Source organism: Phalacrocorax carbo, chromosome 3, assembly GCF_963921805.1.
Source record: "Phalacrocorax carbo chromosome 3, bPhaCar2.1, whole genome shotgun sequence".
Lineage (NCBI taxonomy): Eukaryota > Metazoa > Chordata > Aves > Suliformes > Phalacrocoracidae > Phalacrocorax > Phalacrocorax carbo.
Window position 1 is genome coordinate 95076592 of NC_087515.1, and position 22518 is coordinate 95099109.

General features: G+C 41.0%; 1 protein-coding gene across 1 annotated transcript in view; it reads right to left on the reverse strand.

The window, feature by feature from the left end:
- The window catches only part of CD109 (CD109 molecule), an 82368-nt gene that overhangs the window by 54680 nt on the left and 5170 nt on the right, over nt 1–22518 (reverse strand). Inside the window, exons 3-5 of the mRNA XM_064447799.1 lie at nt 10427–10455; nt 6530–6760; nt 6259–6384 (exon numbers count right to left, since the gene is read on the reverse strand). Coding sequence (XP_064303869.1) covers nt 6259–6384; nt 6530–6760; nt 10427–10455 — 386 coding nt within the window. The remainder of the gene's footprint in view (nt 1–6258; nt 6385–6529; nt 6761–10426; nt 10456–22518) is intronic.

The window sequence follows — 22518 nt, forward strand, 5'->3', positions numbered from 1 at the left end:
TTAAAAGCTAAGAGAACTGTAAGCAGTAGAAGACAGATTGAAGTGAGACTTACAGTTTTGGCTGCACCTTCTCTAAAATGACCACCTTTATGACAGAAAGCAAGCCGTGCTTCACAGTGCAGGGGAAGGAAAAGACCCTACCAGGTCATCTTGATTATTTGAACACCAAGCCAAATTTCCCATAACACATTTTTCAGCCAGACTAGTTTGGAATAGGACAAGTAACAGCAGTTCGACCACTCCGTATCATTTTAGTTCCTCAGGGCAGGGCTGTCTCTCTGGCAAATATTGTTCAAATATTCCGGAGTAGAAGTTGTTAAACCAGTTTCTAGGAGTGGTGGCTTTTGAAACAAGTTGTTAGTTATATATATAACCCAAGAGAGATAGTTGGGGATTTTTTAAGGTAGGAAAATAACACCATGCGTATTCCACTTGTTTCCAGGGCTGCTTTATTCTAGTACAGTTTTTGTCTTCCATGCCTTCTCCTGCTTCTTCAAGACACTCACCCTTCCAGACTATTAGCATTTTGCTCTACATCATAATTTCTTAAACTGCAAAACATCTATTACGTTCTGGGGACACTGCCCAGAGTATTAAGAAAACGGTCCCAAAAAGAGATCCATATAAGTATTCTGAGATCATGCGGATGATGGAGCCATTCTGCAGTTGAGCTTTAGATGCTGTGGAACCTGACCTCTAAGAATCACTAAGAACTACAGTCCAGATTTTCTTTGCTGCAATGAACCAGTCCTGTTTGAAGTCCTTTGGGTCTAATCCAACAAGTAAGATCACAGGAATTTTTCCCCACAAATTTTTTGTTCTTCTTTGACAATCAAAAGTCCCCGAAACAATCTGGTCCGGGTCCATTTTCTTGTTTCTGACATTTACGTGCATCACAAGTTATAATATCAGGAAAGACTCTGGTGTGGTCTCAGGGCTTTGCCCTGAAAAAGCACAGTGTTGGCACTGGCCGTATTCTCGTGGCTACACTGCCATCTCACGGCCCGTGTCAGAAACACTCCTCCGCTTCTGCTTTGTAGCTAAATAAAATAGATATTTTATGTTGACAGAATTAACAGAAACATTTCATGATCACTTTCATGCTTTCTTTTCACACGCAGGAAATAACCCCCAAAATAAGATTCTCTATGATTTCCCAAACTTTTGTTCAAATCCACCAGCATGGTCTGCAGAAACTAAGCAGAGCCCCACCAATGTCACCAGTATTCACACTATCAGATCCTGATTAAATATCAGTGCTCATTTGCAAACTACCGAATACACAGCCAGTTCTAAAGGTTTTAGGTACAGTCTGATTGTGAAGGAGTGTGACTTTTTTTTTTAGGTAATGATATAACCTCAAACTCAATGGATCAAATGTGAAATCTGTAGCTCACCTATTAGTAAAACATTACAGAATTCACTGTGGATATACTGTAACATACATAAAACCTCAACAGTTAAAAAATTCAAAGTGTAAACTATAAAATCAACCCCAGCTGACTTTGAAAGTTGCTTTATAGCTGACTCTTCAAAAATATTTTCAAAAGTCCTCGCTACACCTGAAACATCACTACTCTTCAATATTTGATCATAAAGTTCCAAATAACAACCTCCATAAATTTGATTACAAAATGCCTTATAACTAGGAACAACTTCTGGTCAGAGATGCCTAGTACTAAAATTCAGCAACTAAAAGCCTTTCAGCACCAGGCTCCACAACAGGAAATACATGATATCCAACTAAAATACAAGGTGGAGACTTGGGAACCAGACTGTAATTACTCTGTCTTGAGTTTTCTTGAAACAGCTGTACTAACACCTGAACTTTTTAATAAAAGTACTTCAGGATGTTTAACAGCAGCAAGCAGCCAGAATCTGATTTAAAACAAGATTCAGAGGCAATACTTCCAGGAATCCAAACTTGGTACACTTGGAAACTGATCTGTAACCACTGGAAGGGAAATGTTATTTACTGACTTAACAACAGTCTTTGAAGACAAGAGGGAAACTCGAGGTAGGAAGGCTGGAGAGCTGACTATTTAACCAGAAAGCTCAGGTCGCGGCATCAGGATAGCTAAGGAGATCAGCCTGGGTTTGCCATCTGAAGATATTCCTAAAACCCTGAGTAGATCTATAAGCTGTGCTGGATCCCATGTGGACTCAGCACTAGAAGTACTAGGTAAGCAGGCATATCTATAAACATCTTAGCACTAAATCCAAGTTCTCACTGACCTCTGTAATCAGGAGGGGATTGGCGAATCCATACAACTTTTTATATGACAGAAAAAACCTGTACCTCCCTTGGGCAGCAGAACAGCTGCAGAACTGTGAGGAATATCTAGGCAATAGATAGGAATATCTACTCAGATTGATCCGGGTCGCTCACTAGCTTTCACTAACACCAATTAAATCTCCACCACATCACCTACATATAGATAACCACTCATCTTAAACCTCAAACTGAATCCCATCCCATATGGCCTTGTATTTCAGGGCATAAGCTCACTTGTAACCAAGAGAATCAAAAAGAATTTCCCATCAGAAAAGTTCTTTTCCTTTATTCTGCAAGGTTTCTTACAATTTTCATTAATTCAACTGTATGGCGTGCTATCAGAAAAATAACAGTCTGTGAGACAACCCACTAGACAGACCTAGTTTAATAGTGTGAATAGTGCAATAGTTATTTAATATATTCTGCACGATAGCCTTATCCAATATAAGATGCTGTGTAGGCACATTCAACAGAAATAATGCATATTGCTTTGTAATTATATTATTTTAACATAGAATTTGAAAATTAAAGAAGAGCATGTGTGAATGATGAAGGAAAAGGAGTCTGAAAGTAAACAACATAAGCTTCTATGTGTGGGGCTTGGGGTTGCTGTTTTATTCCCATGGGATAAGAACTGTAAGAATAGCCAGGTTTTTCTGGACCCCAAAGCCTACGACTCTTTTTTTAATATATTTTCTCCTCTATTTTAATTTTCAATTCAAAGAGTTTAATGACAGAATGAACCATTTAGCCTGACTTGCTTTTATCCCAGGTTCGGTTACTCAAGTATTCAGCTACTCCAGCAACCTGCATTATTATAATACATCCTTCAAAAAGGCAACCATTCCTGATGCTAAAACATTAACAGAGAAGCCCTCACTCCCTGCTTTTTTTTTTTTGTTGTTCCAGTCATTAAGAGCCTCGTTGATGAAAGACACATACATGCCAAAAAGAATTTGTTTGGCTTCAATTTCTATTAATTGGTTCACACTATGCCTTTCTCCACTAAATTAAAAAGCTTTTTAAAACCTGTAATAGCACTGAGACTGTAATCAATAAATTGGTTCATTTGATTCTTTGATATACAGTCAACAGCCAGGACTTCTGCAGTCTCCTACCACGGAGCTTTCTTCCCCAGATCCATCCAGAAACTCTGTCATCAGTTTATATTAGAAACACCCTGGGTGAGAGTCGATCGCCCCAAAATCAATCCACCCTTCTTTGACAGACTTTATGTACGTTGCTGTTTTTCATTTGGATTTTGTACCATGTACCAAGCCTTCACAGAAATCTATTACATCAGCAAATCTACCTTATTAACCAAATCCATAATAGCCATAAAGAATTTAATTCTTTATCAGTGGAACCCCAAATCACTTCTGTCATTGTTTTTTTTTCTCATGGCAGATGACAGGTCTACAGTTTCCCATGTTACCCCACTTACCCTTTTCTGTTAAGGGCATTTATCTTCTGCTGGTCTTCTCAAATCTCCCCCCACTGAGATTCACTTAACCACACCATCACCCCTATTAAATGCTTCCATCTCTGCCACATACTGTTTCCTCACATTACTGGGCTCTGCCACCACTGATTTTCTTTTGTTCCCAGCAAACTTTAAAAACTCTTTCATAGTTTTATTAACAATCAATTTTTCCTTGAAATCTTTAGATTTCCTACAAATATGCAAGAGTTCAGACTTTCATTTATATTGTTATCTATCTCCTCGTTTCTCTTTTATTCACTTATTAAATGCAGTGTGACTAGAGAAAGATACCTTAGAGTGAAGGACATTATCCCAGCCCCTGGATATCCTTCATGCTGCTGAAGAATTTAGAGCTCTATTAAGAACCCCAAACATTGCATTCAATGTCACACTCAATGTTAAAACCCTAAGCTTTAAAAAAGTAATAGTAGGGAAAAGATGATATTCTAGGAAAGAGCGCGCCCTGCTAGACCTAACGTGCCAGCTAACACCCAGTCTTTGGCAGTAGCCAAGGTTCAACACCTAGAGAATGGCATCAACCAGGGCAGCCAGCAGAAACATTGTGCCAGCCGGAGCCTCGGGGCTTTCCAGTTAGCAGTTCTCAATGGACTGTACTTCTGTGAATTTGTCCAGACCTTTTTTGATCCCACCTGAGTTTTCAGTATTCACAACACCCACCAGTGCTGTGCTCTACAGTTCAGTTATGCTGTTTTAATGGTTTTAAAATTGCTCTTTGCCTCCGTCACCTGGTGCCCTCTAGCTATGCATCGGAAGAGACAGTGAACAAAATGTTCCCTGTTTGTCTTCTCCCTGTTACTCATGACTTGGGAGACATTCCCACCCTTTCATGTGTTTTCCATGCTCATTAACCTTCTGTAGTACACACTAGACAGATAAAATTTAGAATACCATCTCATTTGGTCTACTAACATTTCACTTCACTTGTCTGTTTTCTCACAGCTGTTTCATTAGCCCAGATGAAGCAAAGGCATTTTTCTTTCAATTTTACAATTTTTTTTTTCCTTTTCTTTTTGGGTTTGTTTCAGAAGGGAGTGGCACTCAGATCCTGAAAAAGGCTGCTGCAATTCCTTCAGCAGTGTCCTCCTGACTTAAGGATTACTCAAGACTTAGCAGAAAGCCCAAGCAAAGTTTCACAAACACTTTTTCACCTGGCAAGTGAGCTGTTGAAGGAGCCCACTGCTGTCATCAGCCTTTGTTCCCATGTCTGAGCCACACTTCCCCACCTCCTGAAAAGCACGTATACAGCTGTGAGTGGGGCTGTGCTGTCAACCAGATCAGTGAGCTGGTCTGGGTTAGGCAAAGAAAAACAGAGACGCTTTTCAATCTGGGTCACTTCCCCAGCACACCTTAGATCTCAGCCTTACTACAGCTGCCTCAACATGACTGAGAAGCTGTTGAACAGCAGCACAAGGACGTGAAGGAGCAGCCAAGCACAGGGATAAGGGCAGGAACAACTTTAAACATTTTTTCCGTCAAAGATGATAGTAACAACTCCACACCCACATGAGAACGGGTTCGAAAAATCCAGTCCTGACACTCACTTGAGCACCACCCTCACCTACTTCAGCCTATAGAAATCTATCAAGCATGTAACTGGTACTGGTAAATATTACTTCCAAGTAATATATGATCATATGAGTTTTCCTGCCTTCAACCCCATCACCTCCCTTATTACAGAACATTAAGCAGTCCTGTCTGTACCTGTTGAATGTCTCTGAACGGCCACTGCAAGCCAAGTCGGAAATGCAGTTCCCAAATTACAGGCATTTAAAGCAGGCTGAATAAACCTGACACACAGAGTTTTGAACAGGTAAACCTCCAGCTATTTTTGCAACATGTTCTACTGTGTATGAGTGTACAGCTTAAAGGATTGGACTGACAGAACTATTACCAATAGCAAGGTGCAAACTAGATCATACCAGTTCTGTTATGTAATAGGTCTGCTTTACTATTAATCCCTTCTATTTTGCATAGTTATTTTTTCCTCAGTAACTCCTCATTCATGGTGAATTGCTGGAACACCCCTAAAACTAAGCAGAGATTTGTAAATGACAGTCTTTGATTCCACACCCCTTGAGACAGTGACTGGCTGCACAGCAGGGCACAATGAATTTCTGTATAATCACTTACAAAATAAACATAAGGGATTTTCACTTAAAAAAAAACAGTAGTCCATACGATCTTTCTTTTATATCAATATTTAAAACCCTCACTTCTTAAATAACATTCGTGTTTTAGAATCAGAACCCAGACCTTATTAAAAAAAAAACATTATATCATATCTTTCTTTACAAAACCATATACTACTGAAAACCTTGTGAGGTTTGCTTAATATATTGGGTTTGTCATGAGGGAAAGATTTTCTCTTCTCATGGTCCCTGCTTATTTTTGATTTTGCTTCACCTAAGTAAACACAATTTTATGCACATATATCAGGAGAAATTAAATCTCTCTGTGATTTGGCAATGTTAATACTCACGTTCACTTCCACCTCTATGGACCAGTCTCCGAGTGGAGGGTTCATTGATAACTGAAATTTTTTGGAAACTACTCCCAAATCACCCTCCTCCATCAACCACTGCTGAATCAGCTTCTTCCGAGGGTCCTAGGAAAAAAGTCGGGCTGCATGTTAAGTGCAAGTGGTCTTGCTAGCGAGATTTAGCTAGCAATACTTAGGATCTTTATTTGTCACATAAAGTTGGAACATATGACAAATTCCAATGTATAACGAGGTCCCTGTGGATACTTACTCGGATATATATATTCAGAGATACTTTGTAAGGTTTGAGATCAGGATAGAAAGTGACAATCCGAAACATCACATCTTGTCCCGGTTTATACATAGATTTATCAGTCTGGATTAATACAGAGATGCTCTTTGACATGTACGTCAAGCTGGTACGGTTAGAGAAGATGCGCCGGCCGTCAGCATGGCCTTCCACCAGTAATTCATAATTCCCAGAAGCACTGTTCAAAGGCAGCTAAAAAGAAAACAGTGACTCTCTGTTAACCATCCAAAATATTCTTTAAGACATCATTAATCCAAAACCAGTTGACGTAAAGATCTGATATATTGCTGAATTTGTCAACTTACGTAAGTTCTCAGAAAGAAAAAGGGGGTTTCAGGGCTTCAAAGTGTAATTTCAGCAATTTCCTGAAACTGTATTAGCAGAAGCAACTTTTCAACATATTTTCATCTAATTTTCAGTAGTAATCAGGTTTTCAACAATATAAGTACCTACGTATTCATACGCCATACATAGGCTCACACACACACACATATTGTGCTCCCTCTTTTCTTCTCACAGGTATTTAGAAATTTCTTGGGTTTGATTTTGAGGGCTAATCCTTTTCTGACTTCATCACTTTTTGGTAATGAATTTTCCAAAAATAAAAGAGCTGAATAAGCTATATGCAGGCAAGATGAGCAGGACAATAAGAAAACTCCTTTTTACAAGCTTTAGCTTCATGTCCTATGGGGTAGAAAACTCAAATTCAGAATGAAGATTTCAGGAGGTGATGTACTGTTTTTCAATAGAAACCTCCTTGATTTTGTCTCATTTCAGTTCATTGATTCCTAATTACAGCACATATTGCAACTCATCTAGAAAGTGAAATTATTATTCTTTCCAAAATATTAAGGAATGAAGAGAAAGACATTTTATATACGGTTAACAACTTTAGGATAGACATTGAAGGCTCCTTCAGTGCTGGCAGTAAACACAGACAGACATCACTGGCAAGGAAATTTAGACTACGTAAGATCAGAATAACCATGCACAAGTCGGTCTCTCTGTCTCTCCACTGGACAGAGGAAATCTAGAGCTTATAATTCAGATGTGTCAGTTCATTTCCTGAAGTTAGGTGGGAGGAAACCCAGCCACAGGGGTCAAAAGGCTCAAACCAGGGCTGCTGCAGCACACAGGAATTTCACCTTGAGCAGAGCCTACACAGACAACTAATAACCCCAGGGACATCACAGCCCAGAGGCTGGCTTCTGTACCGCCACCTGCATAGGAGTGCCTCTTTGGAGAAGGAAAAGGGTTTTAACACAACACACAGCTGGTTCCAACAAGTAGCCCTGTTAAAAAGCTTAAGGGTCACACGCTTCTGTTTGCAGTTACAGCAGTAAATCTGGAGTAAAACCTCTGAAGTCAAGACAACTAAAACAGACAGACTTGCATTTTTCAGCATAACATATGGAAATGAAGCACTACTCTTGCACTGGTAATGAAAATTACAACTGTTAACTCACTAGGCACAGCACTTCAAAAGTATCCTACCAAGCTCTATGATGAAAGGCTGTCATGCTGTCAAAACTCATTTCAAGAGCACACAGCAATGTAACTGAAATTCCCAAACAGGGAAAAATGTCACAGGGTGACAAATGAGGTAGATGCAAATGTCTGTATTGAATACGTTTCCTTCTCTGTGTGTTTACCTATAAAGAGGAATCAACTACAATTTCATCCTTCTCTCTTGACTTTGTTTTTAAAAATAAGCCAGGAAAAAAAATCAGGAAGGGAAAAAATAAACAGGGTCTCTCTTTCACCCATGAGCAAGGGTATGATGACACAGGAAGAAGAGATTCCCACTTTAAAATCTGGACTTATATAACTAAATTTTAGGTGCAAAGCACCACACTGAAATAGATTCTGCATTTTCTTCAAGTGCAGGGTTTTGTATACACATCGCCAAGAACATATGATTCACATATTTCAACACTCTCCAACTTCTATGCCAAGTATTCTGGAATATACTAGGTAGGAGGAACAGCCTTAGTTACTGCATCTGTCAAATATTACCTCAAAATGAATTCATTTACGAATATTACCATTTATTAAAGAAGTTGTATTCCCTAAAAAGCAGGCAGAACTCCCTACAAGAAGTCCAGGAAACATTATAAACTTTCAAAATCAAAACGGGGGAGAAAATAAGCTTGTTTTGTCTCATCATAGCAGTGAATTGTGCTCTTATAGCATTATTTTCACATACTTGCAAGAATTGTCTTTGATTTCTTCTTTAAAAGTCTGTAAATGCCATTTAGAGACCTCATATGTTTTTCTGTATCTTTTTCCTATCATGAATAATGATAGATAGCATGGGTTGCTCCCTTGATTTTTATACTTTTCATATTTCAAAAGATCTTTCCTTCCTGCAACATGGTAACAAAACTGCCTGTTGTACCTTTTTGATGTAAAAGCCAGGGGTAATGAAGTTTGCATTACCACGGCAGTGTATTAAGACCCCTGAGGTGTAAAGTAACCCACTTTCTGGTTCACACATCTATGCTAAAAGAAGCTGCACTAATTCAATACTTCCAGAGGGTCACTGCTACAGTAATGGTAACTATTTATCTCAACCTTACCACCTCATCTATAGGGTTGTTTCTCAACCCAAATATGAGCAAGGCAGCTTTTAACAGTATGTAGTAGGAACTTGCTGTGAAAATATTTTATCTTAGTCAATACACTCCACAAGTGAATGGTACTACTATCCCTATTTTGGCACTCCTAACGTAAGAGAGAAAAAGGCCATCTCACATACTTCTCTTGACCACACCAGCCACCGTCACGAGCACCTCAGACAAGGAAGCTACTGTCTCCTCTGGAAAAGATGATGGCTGAAACCAGAAACTCATTACCCACCTTCTGCTACCAGTCAACTACACTTTGGGCAAAACATAAGTCTACCATGGCTACATGAATGAAAAAAACATCTACTGTTAAAAAATGAGTCAGTTTTCATCACTTCAGATAGTGGCGAGAGAAGAAGGAATTCACCTCACCAAGTTTTAGGTGACTGAACACTTTAAGACCTGGCCAGATTATATTAAGGAACTTGTTCATTTAATATTTTTAAAAAAAAAATGAATTTTCTACATTTGCTAATTTACAGTTTCTACAGATGCATTTCAACCTAATAGTCTTCATAATGTTGAGCTCCTCATTGTCACTGATTACCCATCCATCAAACATTTCCAGATTATTTCATTGGATACAGTTTATCTGAGATCAGAATTTAAACCCACTGTATTTAGGGATACTCAGACTTACAGGTGTTCAAAAAGAATAAAGACTTTGGAAAAACTTTTTCCTGACACAAATGCTTAATTCTTTACATCGGGTTTTCAAGATGAACATCCAGGATTATAAATTCAGGATTCATACTCAACACACAATTAGATATTATACGTTTTTGTTGCCAAATTAGCTTATTATGTACTTTCACTGAACGTGCATTCTCAAATCCTTAAGATGACTGTGTATAAATACATTTTTATTTTAATACTCCTCAGTTATTGCTTTGCATAATTCTTTCAGCTCTGATTAGACCTCTTGGTGTGTCTGAAATAGAGATGTAGGTATCAGTCAAAACAACCACAAAGCAAAGTTCTGCATTCAAGTTTTATGATAGCTTGTGCTGATGCTGGGAATCAGCTCCCAGATCCTGTAATTGCTTGTAACAAGCTGCAGAGCACTTGATCTGAAAACTCTGTGGCTTATTGGTCAGTAAATACACTCATCTAAGAATGTGAAAATAGGTAGGATCACATAAAAAACACGTCATCTCATCAACACCAAATAATGAAAAGTTACAGAGAATTAACATTTTCCGAGGAAGGATGAAAGGAAATAAATACTTACTACTGGAAAAACAAGAGTCCCGAAGGAATCTGAATAAAAAAGAAATACCACACTGTCAGAAACCTTATAAAAACTTACCAAACATCAACATTATCAGGTTAATTAGAAGAGCAGTGCTCCTCCCCCATTCCCACACTACCCATAATACCCATCAGACAACCAAATTCACTTGATGCAGCTACTCTGGAGCTCAGGGCACATGAACTGTCCAGCCAACATACATGTAATGGTTGCAACCAGTTGGCCAGCATACATATGTTTATCAGCCAGCCGCCAAAAATTATCTGAACATGAAACTTAAAAATATACAGCCTGGAGCAACTTCTGCATTAGTCAGTATTGACATACTGTGTTTATACTTCATTCAATATCTCATTACCCACATTTATTCCTCCTAAGTCCTTCCAAGGCCACTGTCAGATTATGGTATAAGCAGCTCATCTCCACAGAAACACAAAGGAAGGACAGCAGGTGGGGGAACCCCAGGAACACCCAGCCCCATCGCAGGGGAGCACTCAGCTCATCACACACCCATCACCACAAGCCCAGAGGCACACCAGCAGGGGGGAACCCCAGTACCCCAGTCAGAGACACGATCCCCCCACCAGCAGGCTACCAGATTCAGCAACTCCCTAACACTCACTATCGTCCGAAATCTGCTAAAAGAACCAGCCAGAGCAGAACAGCCCAGAAAAACTGAAATTAAGTGCCCACTTAAATAATGACCGGAGGGTGCCAACGGTGTCCCAGCTGGGAGCTACCTAAACAGGAGGGTATGGTTTGGCACTGCTGTGTTTGAGAACAACTTCCCTCTCCCGTACCACTTTCCTAACACCGAAGTATCCCTCTGCTTCTGCAAAGAAGTTGATTCTGCTGACTCCTTCACATGTAAGAGAAACCCAGGATATTTTGTATTAATCTCCTCTGTAGTTTAGTAGGCAACTACTTTTTGTAGTCACTTTTATCAAGATTAGCAACTTTTCTAGAAGGAATAAAAAAGGAAAAGACTTTAAACTGCACATTATTAGAGAAAGGCAAAATGGTAAAAAAATGCCTTGATAAGCCATTCCCTCTAGCGGTAACCTCCTACCTGGTGGTTTCACTGCTATGAAACAAAGCCAGCAGCGTGGCAGTATGTCTATGCCGAGCCATTACCTCTGCAACAACCTAAAGATGCTTCTTCACTGGGCACCAGTTCTCAGCCTCCTCTTCATCAGATATATCCACTCCACCCCTTCCTCCCTTCCATGGTTGATGGAAGATGCACAACACCTTTTGCAGGGCTGCAAAAGTATGAACTTCAGTCTACAGCAACATTACTTCTCTGTTTGGTGGGGGCTGATGTCCATGTTCTTCACTTGAACATCTTCCTTTCACTCACACAGACTGGAACACCTTTGCAACTTATTCAGTCCTCTACTCCAGCCAAGTTATTATTTTCCATTGATTCTGCAGCTCAGATAAAGGCTAAAATTTTCAAAACTATGCACAAGATTCACCACCCTTAAGCAAAGGAGGACCCAGAATTAACATCCTCACTGCATTACATCACCAGGTGAATAAGTAACCAACATACTGAGGTATGTGGGTTAATATAACTTATTATTTTAACTATTTTAGATAATGTGGCCTCATATATTTTTAGAAGCTCCTGGATATCATTACATCACAGAGCCTTTAGTGCCACAGCTTTTATTTGAATTATGTATTTTTAGAATTAGAACAGAATTAGAATAGAACAGAATTAGAATAGAACAGAATTAGAATAGAACAGAATTAGAATAGAACAGAATTAGAATAGAACAAGAATTAGAATTAGAATAGAATAGGAATACTTCAGGTGGAAGGGACCTACAATGACCATCTAGTTCAACTGCCTGACCACTTCAGGGCTCGCCAAAAGTTAAAGCATGTTATTAAAGGCATTGTCCAAATGCCTCTTAAACACTGACAGACTTGGGGCACTGACCACCTCTCTAGGGAGCCTCTTACTAAAGAAATGCTTCCTAATGTCCAGCCTAAACGTCCCCTGGTGCAGCTTTGAACCATTCCCATGCATCCTGTCACTGGATCCCAGGGAGATGAGCTCAGCACCTCCCTTTCCACTTGCCCTCCTCAGGAAGCTGCAGAGGGCAATGAGCCTCCTTTTCTCCAAACTAGACAAGCCCAAAGTCCTCAGCCACTCCTCACAGGACATTCCTTCCAGCTCTGTCACCAGCTTTGTTGCCCTCCTCTGGACACATCCAAGGACCTTCACATCCTTAAACTGTGGGGCCCAGAACTACCCACAGTGCTCAAGGTGAGGCCGCACCAATGCTGCACACAGCGGGATAATCACCTCTTTTGACCGGCTGTTTGTGCTGTGTTTGATGCACCCCAGGATGTGGTTTGGCCTCTTGGCTGCCAGGGCACACTGCTGACTCATACTGACTCGTATTTCTTTTGCTGATTCCACTCAGTTAGACCTTTTTATCTCCTAAAAAGCAAAGCAAGGGTTTATACCCATCTTTGGCTCATTTGTTTCATGGAGTGGGCAAAAAAAATTAATTCATCAATTTATGTCCTTCTTGATTTTGAACATAAAAGCATTCCAAGATGAACCAATAACTTGACCTTTGAACTCCAACAAATGTTAGTTTTAAATGTCAAGGAATTATTTCCTTTGACAGTGGCAAACAGAAGAAAGTCTTGACGGACTGAACACAGGGTGTCCTGGCTGCCGCCAGAGCACCAAAGGAAAAATCCTGTGCAGCATATACCATCTATTTGAATTATAACCTGGGTTAAACCAAATGACTCACATCCCACTAATGATGTCTGTGGGCAGCACACTCCGCTACTTCATTCTGGTATGCAACAGCTTAATGGGGATGGGTGGCATCAGGCCCTAAGCAACACAGATCTTATGCTACTGTTGAAGCCACAATTTTCCTATCACCCTCTTCTCCTCTTCACTCGAGAAGCAGCCCATGCAGTCATTGACTCTGAGCAACCCCACCGGCCTTTGAGGTTTTCCAGCCAGGAGTCTCAGGCAAAATACACACTTCTTTCCTCAAAAACTGGCAGAGAGGGCACCCTGCCCCACTGCATGGTGGCAGGGAGACCCACGCTCAGCCAAGCTTGCTTAGCACACAGGGCTACAGGACAATCGCCAGCTACAGGAGAGGAATTACACAGTCCTGCAGAGTACCCAATTTGAAGGCAATGTAAACCCCTCTTGACTTGCTGATATATTTATTCCCAACATCTACCCAAACAACTCCATGCCCAAACAATCGCGCTAAAAGAGACATCATTTTATCTAAAGGAAACTTATGCCTTCCTTACTCAGGAGAGATGGAGTCACTGTTAACTAGGAAGAATTTTTTTTAAGGGATTACGATATTTCACTGGTAAAGGAGGCTGGATGTAGGGTAACTAGCAACAACAGAAATGCTATAAAGATACCTCCTGAAATTTCTCTCAGTTGTATACTAAAAGCCTAATCCTTCTCTAGTTCCCAACCCCCTGTGAAATAAGACTGTGCTAAAGCTGGGTTTTGTACGACCACAATCCATGACATTGCATCACCAGAAAAACCCTTGTCACTGCTGATAATCAGTTATTAACAGGAACAGGAACTTTGTTTTATTTACCACACACGCCTGAGTGGATACGCACATGGTAAGTATTGCTACAACTAGCTTTCATCTATCCAACACAGCTAATTATAGCAATGGCTAGAGCAGTGACTTCAATATGTTGGGAGACACCAAGCACAAATCTGATACCCATACCACAGCCCACACCACGGGGTTTCTATTTCCATCTTTACCAATGCCAATGCAAACACAGAGTACACACACACTGCAAGGGCAGAACGCTGAAGGGGACTGCTACACATCACTCTGTGCAGCATCTAACAACTTTCAAAGCAACCTTTCATGAAACAGGGCAGGTTCTTTGCAGCTTTCTCATCAGGGCAGTGCCTGCTTGCCTCCACCTATTTTGGGAGCAACTAGCCTGCAAAAGACAGAAATCTTGAGTTAGAAATACTGGGTTTCTTCCATGGGAGATGTAACATCAGGTCTGAGCCAGATACAGCTGTGATGCAGAGGGGGAAGCAGTTGGGGAGGAGGGAGATTTAAATCACAGTCACTTCTCCTTTGTGCAGCTCAGAAAGCATTTACCTTCCGAAGCAGTGTTAGAGAGCTAGAGCCTCCCTGGCTTCCTTGACAAAGCCCAGAGCGCCGTCTCATTCCCAGCCAGTGAAAATCATAAAAGAGGCTCCAGGGCATGAGGTAATCTTCCAATTCATGTCACTACATAATTATTTTGTCAGGAACTGAGCAGCCTGGGCAGATCCGAAACTCTTTAGTGTTGCAGTAAATTTCCCTGTCATGCAAGATTTTCCCATGTTCTCAGAGACTACCAAGCTGCAATCAATCCCCTGGAGCTCTGCTCAGCTACGCCCAGGGATGGCTTCAGATGTGCTTAAGCGAGAGCCGTAGGCAAAATACTTCCTTTATGTCAAGGCTGAATTGCTGAAAATCACCACATTTTTCTGTCCACTGATGAATTGAAGTTATATTAAATCATACAGCAATCTCAGGTTTATAAGGAGTTAACCATGGTCTAACAGCTAGCACATGGCACAGCTCTGCTATCATGCAGCTGGACACTTTTACCCACGTGCAGTGTGTAATGCTTACACAAGATTTACACATGACATCAGTCGAGTCCACTGTCCCCAGAAATGCAACAGTTGTTACCTTCCTTCGGCTTATCTCTGCAAGGGATCCCTTTAGTTATTAAATATAGCTCCCAACTATTACAGGTAACTAACTCCAGGCAGTAGAAGTAGGTTTAGAAAGGAGCCCACAACAGCTATGCCACCTGCACCAAGCATCGCAGACCACAAAACACTGCTCTCCGCAGCAGTAAACTAACTGGCATGGCTGCAGCAGGCCATGGAGGGGAAAGCACAGGTCCCTGCTACTGCAAGGCATCAGCTAAAGAAAACTCCCAGCTAGGAGCCCTGCCCTAGCTGCAGGGGGAGGCAGGAAAAATTCTGTGGACCGTTCCAGACCGATCTTGAGGAAAGCTGAGAGATAAACAACCAAAAAATGCCCACAGAAATAACATGATCTTTCAAGAAAAAATATCCTTCCCTGTCACTTGCAAAACCATTTCTCTCACAGAATTCCTGAAGCTTGTACTGTATTCATTCAATAACTACTGCATTGAGGAAACGCACGGAAATGCTGCGGAAGAAAACGCCACACTGTCCTGCCTCCTTCTCCTCAGAGTCTTTGGCATTTAAGACAGACCAGCAGAAGAGGAACCAAAGGGAGTGTGGTAGTGACATGCCACCAGTATAGACAGCAGTGGGAAATTAAGTCATCTTTTTAATGTACCTCGCTGCCATGCCATTTGTGGAGGTCTAATAATAGTCTTGTTTATCAGCAAAGCAAATAGGAAAAAACTCTACAGAGTCAAATGCAAGCATGTTTTTTTTAGACTCATGGAGAGCTGCACAACAATGGCATCTTACCTTCTTCCTGCTGCCTGGGCCCGACCCAAACCCAGAAACTTACGCTACTCCTTCTTAAGCGGACACCAGCAGCACTAGAACTAGACATAAATGTTTCAGCTTCCACTCCCCAAAAAGGACAGAGGTTCCAGAAAAATGACTGTATGGCTTGGCACAGTGAACTAGAGCTTGTGCCAATATAAATCAGTCCAGCAGCACTTGAGTCTCTAATTTACACAAACTCGGGTCTTGACTCTATATTTTAGCTAGTGGCAGGTATCGCTACAAACAGGATTTCTCACTTAACCTTAACCTTTCCTACCTACATTCTCATTCCTTCTTAGCCCTGTGTGAGAACAGAAAAACATAACTGGAGGCTCCTCGGATTGATTTACTCAAATGACACCATGTCTTCTGGCAGCTGTGTTCACATATCCATGCTTAGGAAATGTTTAGAGAAAAGCATTTGCTTTGCAGTGATAAATGGATTATTTTTTTTTTCTACTGTGGAGTCTATTTCAGAAATGCACATCAGAAAAATAAAAAATAATGTTCTTCAATGTCCTTCCAGATTTTTCTTCCTATCCAAAATATATACTATTTTTGTGTTCAAAAAAAAAAGAGGTGAAAAAAAAGAAGGAAGCATAAATACCAAGGCCTAAACTGTCCAAGGAGTGAAAAATACTTTTTGTTCATAAAAGAAGGCCTACAAATCTTCCGAGTTCACAGTTTTCTTTAAATGCGTTATACTCCTCATCTATTATCCTAAAATTAGCACCCAAATTAGCACTGGTTAGTTACGCGAGTAGCACAAAATACATAGTGTGAGCCACTGCTGTTAAGTTATGGCTAAATTTGGGCCAGACGATAGAAGGAGGGGCAATACAGCACTCAAACGCATGCAGTAGGGATTGCTCGTGGACATCAGCATACAGGCTGACATCCAAAGCCAAATTAAGCCAACAGGCCTGTAGCAAAAGGATATTACATACTTGCTTCACAAAGCCTCCTAAACCCTTCTGGCCTGACCGCACTACATACACTTCCCGCCCCAGCCACTCATTAGCCTACTCTCTATTTCTACCACCCCTTATCCTTTTTGGTCCTTTTTGCAATTTTGGGGGCTAAAAGCACTCTGAAATTATAAGAGGAGAGAGAAAGGCAAGGTAGCAGCACTGCCTATGGAGAAAGGCGTAAAGGGACAGGAGGAATAATCTGAACTGGACCAGAATCTGTCACCTGAGGGTCTGGTTAAGAGACAGGGCACCACAGCTCTAGAGGACAGGAGAAAGGCAACATGCAGATGTTTCTGCAAGTAAAGCCACATTTTATGAAGTTCTGCAGTCACTAGCAAGTTCTAGCTTCAGTCTGCAATGCAGTGTGTAGGGGAATTTACCTGACAACCAGGGCAATTCATGACAAAAAAACCTTCTTCAGCTAAATCCAAAGGTTTTTCCCCAATCTGCTTTTACTCCACAATCAGAAGAGTGGTGGAAACCCAGCCACAGAAAGCACAACCAGAAACACTCATGGCCAGTACAGAATACATACAGATTTACCAGGAAGTATGAAGCGCGGGGATGCTGTCCTTCCTCTCCTCTACCCCTCACCATGGCATTCCCCATGTCTTTCTACTTCACATGGCAAAGGAGTCGTGGTACCTCCCCACTTGTCCCGTTTACCGGTTCAGCCCTTCTTCTCTCACCAGCACTGCCAGATCTACCCCCGAGGAAAAACTACCATCTCCCACCCCCTCAGACAGACAGACACTGCCAATGCCAGGTGGCCCTTCCCCTGCCCTGCTGCACCCATGATCCCTTCCACAAGCAAGCACCAAGTTTCCTGCACACTGGCCATTCTAATTTCTTTTTAGACTTAGGTCATAATTCAGACATTTAATTCTCCACTCAGTCTTCTAAAGTAAAACAACCAACTCTGTAGATCTCGCTATTACTAGAACTTTCAGCTGAGCAGTCAGAGAGTGGCCAGTTGCAAGAATACAATACTTAAAATGCTCTGTAGTTTATCTGAGACACTGCACGCTGGGTAGGAAAACAAAACAACTTCGTATTTCTAAAACTAAATCATCTCTTTAATCAGAGGTTTTCTGACAGCTATCCAGCAGCTACCATCCCAGAGGCTTAAATGCAAGTACAGGCTCTTTTCAACTTTTCCCCAAGACCAGCATCCTAAGAGCCATCCATAGACTTTTTGTCACGCATATGACATGATCACTGCCTAGCATAACCAAACAACTACACTCCCATTAATTATAAATCTACAGCTGTTCACAGGACAAGTTTTGACTACAGAGGAAACTTTCTTTACACCAGATCAAGCCTATGAAACTATGCAGACAATTCAGAATAATCTCAGATTTAAGCATTTTATGCAACTAAATGGGAAATTCATTTCATTCACTTAGTTTTCCCTTGGCGAATACACACAAACTCACAGGCATCTGCACATCCTGCTTTCAAGACGCTGTTGGCCATTGTTATTATCCATTCTGATTGTCTGTGTTTATTTCATGGACAAGCCACTATTACTGCAATTTAAAGCAGCTGCAGTTTTTATTCTGACTTAAAACATAGGGAAATCATACTAGTACAAAATGTGGCTAAGCCTGTCTATGCCAGAGATCTAGCAGTATTAATACCACCTCCATTGCATCAATTGCTGCTATGGGAGCAAAATTCCAAAGTCAAGTCACCTCTCAAACTTATCCACTGCAAATAAAACATTCCAGAACTACTTAAGTTTCCTCTCAGAGGGAGTGAAAGGAGGTTTGTTTTCATATTGATTTTCTTCCATTTTCTGGAATGCATTCAGAGTCTGTGTTGACAAAGCCACATAACTTTCCTGAGATCACAAAATTATTTAGATATATAAAATTATTACCTGATACTTTGTTCATCAGTAAATAAAGGCAATACAAATCCCTAAACATACAAAATAAGTATCTGGACTTCAGAGCTGCACCTCCAGGAAGCTGGAGAAGTGGGGGAGAAGGGGTCTGTCACTCTGGCCACGTCTTCTACGCATATTCTTATTCAGACTGCAGTGAATCCAGGTGAACCAGCAACATCTCTTGCCATCTGCTATTCAACCTCTGCAGATAGGACCTCAACTCTGCCTTCACAAACAGGTACTCAGAGATACAGAGCATGGGAACCAGCAATGCTGCCAGTGCAGATAGTCATGTCTCATGAAAAGAGAAGTCACCTGTGTATGACTGGAGACCCATGAGTTTCCCAATTGCTTCCTGTGTCTGCAGGTACTTCTATAACCTTCAACACTTCAGCTTGGATCTCTTTCTAATTAGACACCACTAAGGACACCATCCTAGACCCATCTGGAGATCCACTGTTATCTCCCACCCCTTTCTCTTTGAAGCTACCTTTTATGTACCTGAAGGGTAATAACCAAGTTCATAGCACACTTCTCCTGACAATTCACCCCAATTCCTTCCATCTCTCCTCAAATGCTTTCCAGAATGTAGAAAAGGCTCCCAGGGTCAAACCAAAAGTCTGTTTAGCCCAAGGTCCCATCTCCAGAAGTGGTCATGGACAAACTGAACAGCGCAAAAACAGAACAAGTACACAGTGATCCTTCCTTGGGTACTCTTCCCAGCCTATGCAATCTGAGGCTTGGGGCTTGAAAAGCCAAAATTAGTGTCTTTATACTGGACCAGACCTTGATGGACTTCTACCTCATAAATTTGTGCAATCACATTTTCCATCCATAACACCTGGGACAATCCACAATTTATTTCCATCTCATGTGAAGGCCCACCTCCTTTTGTCTGGTTTCAACTTGCCTCTTGAGACATCTCCAATCTTTCTGTCTGCTCCTCCTGGAATTTCTCCAGTTGGTTCACAGCCTCTGTGAGGAGTGCCTCAAATCAGGCACAGCATTCCCCAGGATGCCTAATTAGACCTGCAAAGATTACTAGAATACTTTCTCATATGTTACAGAAAATATTTCTGTGTATATATTTGAGTACAGCTTTTGTCTTCTTTTTTGAGCACCACAGTATTATTTGTAAGATATCACCTTTCGGCACCTTTAAATCATCACCCACACCCCCATAGACACCCCGTTTTCAGCAGAACAACTGCCTCACCTTGTTCCCCATCCAGTAAACACACGCTCTTTAATTCCTCAACAAGAGGAGAACTATGTCGTCACCCTAGTGAATCACACCCCAATTCTTCCCCTAATCATTTCCCATATTGGCAAAATTAGTTCAAAGTCTAATCCTTCTTCCCAGCACCCTTGCCACTCCTTGACTAATCTAATAAACATTCTCCCTTTTTCATCCATGTCAGTCATACTGTACAATACAGTTGCAGGGCAACCCATTTCCAGTTTGAGAGTGAACAGCTTAGACCTACTTTGTAACTATTACTTTTCCATCCAGCCACAAACGTCTTTAATAAGAGTTCCATGCTGTCCCTGCTTCCCCACAGCTGGCTTGTCACACCAGAGTATCAAAAGCCTTACTAAAGTCAAAATATAACAATATCCCATTTCTCATCCACCTACAACCCCTGCCAGCCCATGGTGGAACACATTTTATTTTCAGGTTTTCAATCTCCCAGAACCTCTCTCTTCACTCATGCTCTCAAAACCTCACTAGCAGTTTTAAAATTACTTAAATCAATTCCCTAAATATCCTTCAAGCAATTTTATCAGGCCTAAACATCAACATTACCAAAGTACTCTTTAACCTGTTCCTCCCCTTTTGTTGCCTTAGTTCTTAACTCTTTTACATGGCAGTTAGTTGATCATCTTAGTGAAGACTGAGCACTTACCGCCTCTCCCTGACCAATGCCATTCTCAGCAGAGTAGAAAGCCACATCCTCTGCTAGCTTTCTTGCTACCAAAATGATATTTAAAAATTCTGCCTTGTTACCCTTCACATTCTTTCCTATTGTGGTTTGGCCTTTCCAGTTTTGTCCTTTCTTACCCATGCTACTCCTTTAAGCTCAACCTTTGTAATCTGATTTCATTTTCAGTTTATACACATGGTTTGCCTTTTTTCCTGTTGTTTTTTTGGCCAGTGATAAGATCATGTTTAGTTACTTTATTTCTTAGCCTTTTGTTATGTTAGGGTAATATGTACTTATCCTTTCACTATGAATCCCTCAAGAGCCTTCTCCCTTTGCTTCCCTTCCTTCTTGGTGCTGATAGCATCTTACCTCCCAGTTCCTGTTGTTTATTGGCATCATTTTTTTTTCCAAAATTCACAGCTTTTACTTTGTTTTTCTCTCTCCTCCCTTTCCTAAAAGCTGTAAAGCCCCTACAGTTCACAGTAGCAACAGGGAACCCACACTGGTGCATGCAATATTCCCTCCTCTGTAAGAGTTGCCCCACTGCCACCATTCCTGCTATAAGTGACTTATTCCACCCTTCTCAAGGTACTGTGAAACAGCCTGTAGTGCTCAATCTGCCACACGCTCCTTCGCTGGATATCGTTGAAGAACATGGTGACCAGAACAACCTCGCATACGAACACGTAAGCCTTGAGCCACAGGATGACTCTCCCTCAAATATCAAACCGCATCCAATCACTAAGATAAAGCTCAGGTACTGGATGGGATTGCTACTTCCATTTTCCTGCTAACTACTTAATGGTCCTGTTTGCAGGATGGCTTCAACAACAGGCACAGAAATCTGTCAGGTTTTTTTTTACTTATATGTGCTCCAGCAATACAAAAGCCCATAAGAGATCATCCTCTTCTCTACTAGCTCCCTTGTCTCTAGATCCAGCCCCAACACCTCCTTCCCCAAAACTTTTCCTTTATTCTCATTTTGCACAGGTTATCTGCATGTGCTGACTATTTGACAACTTATTTTTCATGAGGCACAGTTACATATATGTTTGGAGGTCGAGGTTATGGATGCAAAATCATGGGACTCCTGCTCTTTTGCTGTTTGGCTTTTTAGGCATTGATACAGAATCAGGCAGAAAGGAGCTGTCCCACTGAACTGCCAGCAAAACCCTTTACCCCACTGATTTTCAACATAAATTTTGTGGTCACCAACGAGTCATTCATTTTATTCTGAAATAAGGTACAGAGGCAACTCAAAGTCAACAAAAGGGACTGGCTTACTTAGGCCATTCGTTCCCATTTAGCTGCTACTTTACAACTTAGTAGTGTAAAGTAGTAAAGTGTAAACACTTTCCTAGCATTTTTCACTGTTTCACATACTAATGTGGTCAGAACCATATTAATAAGTATTCAAAGCATGCCTTCTGGTAAAAGCAGATTTTCCTTTGTCTATATGGATAATCACTACATGTCTGAACTTGACAGATGTTCTCAAAAACTCTATCATGTTTTGTAAATCATAGCTGAGTATTTGCCACGCTCTAGCTCAGTAACTTCTGTTAACAAGTACATTTACTCCTCTCTAGAAGTACAGAAAAGCAGTGCAAATTAGTTAACACGCACAAATAATTTACAGGGAACTCAAACTACACATACTGTTGTAAACCAGATTCTTCAGTTCATGAAGTAGTTCTCACTCATTGTGCCTGAAATACATTATGTTGAACCTTAAATACCAGAAG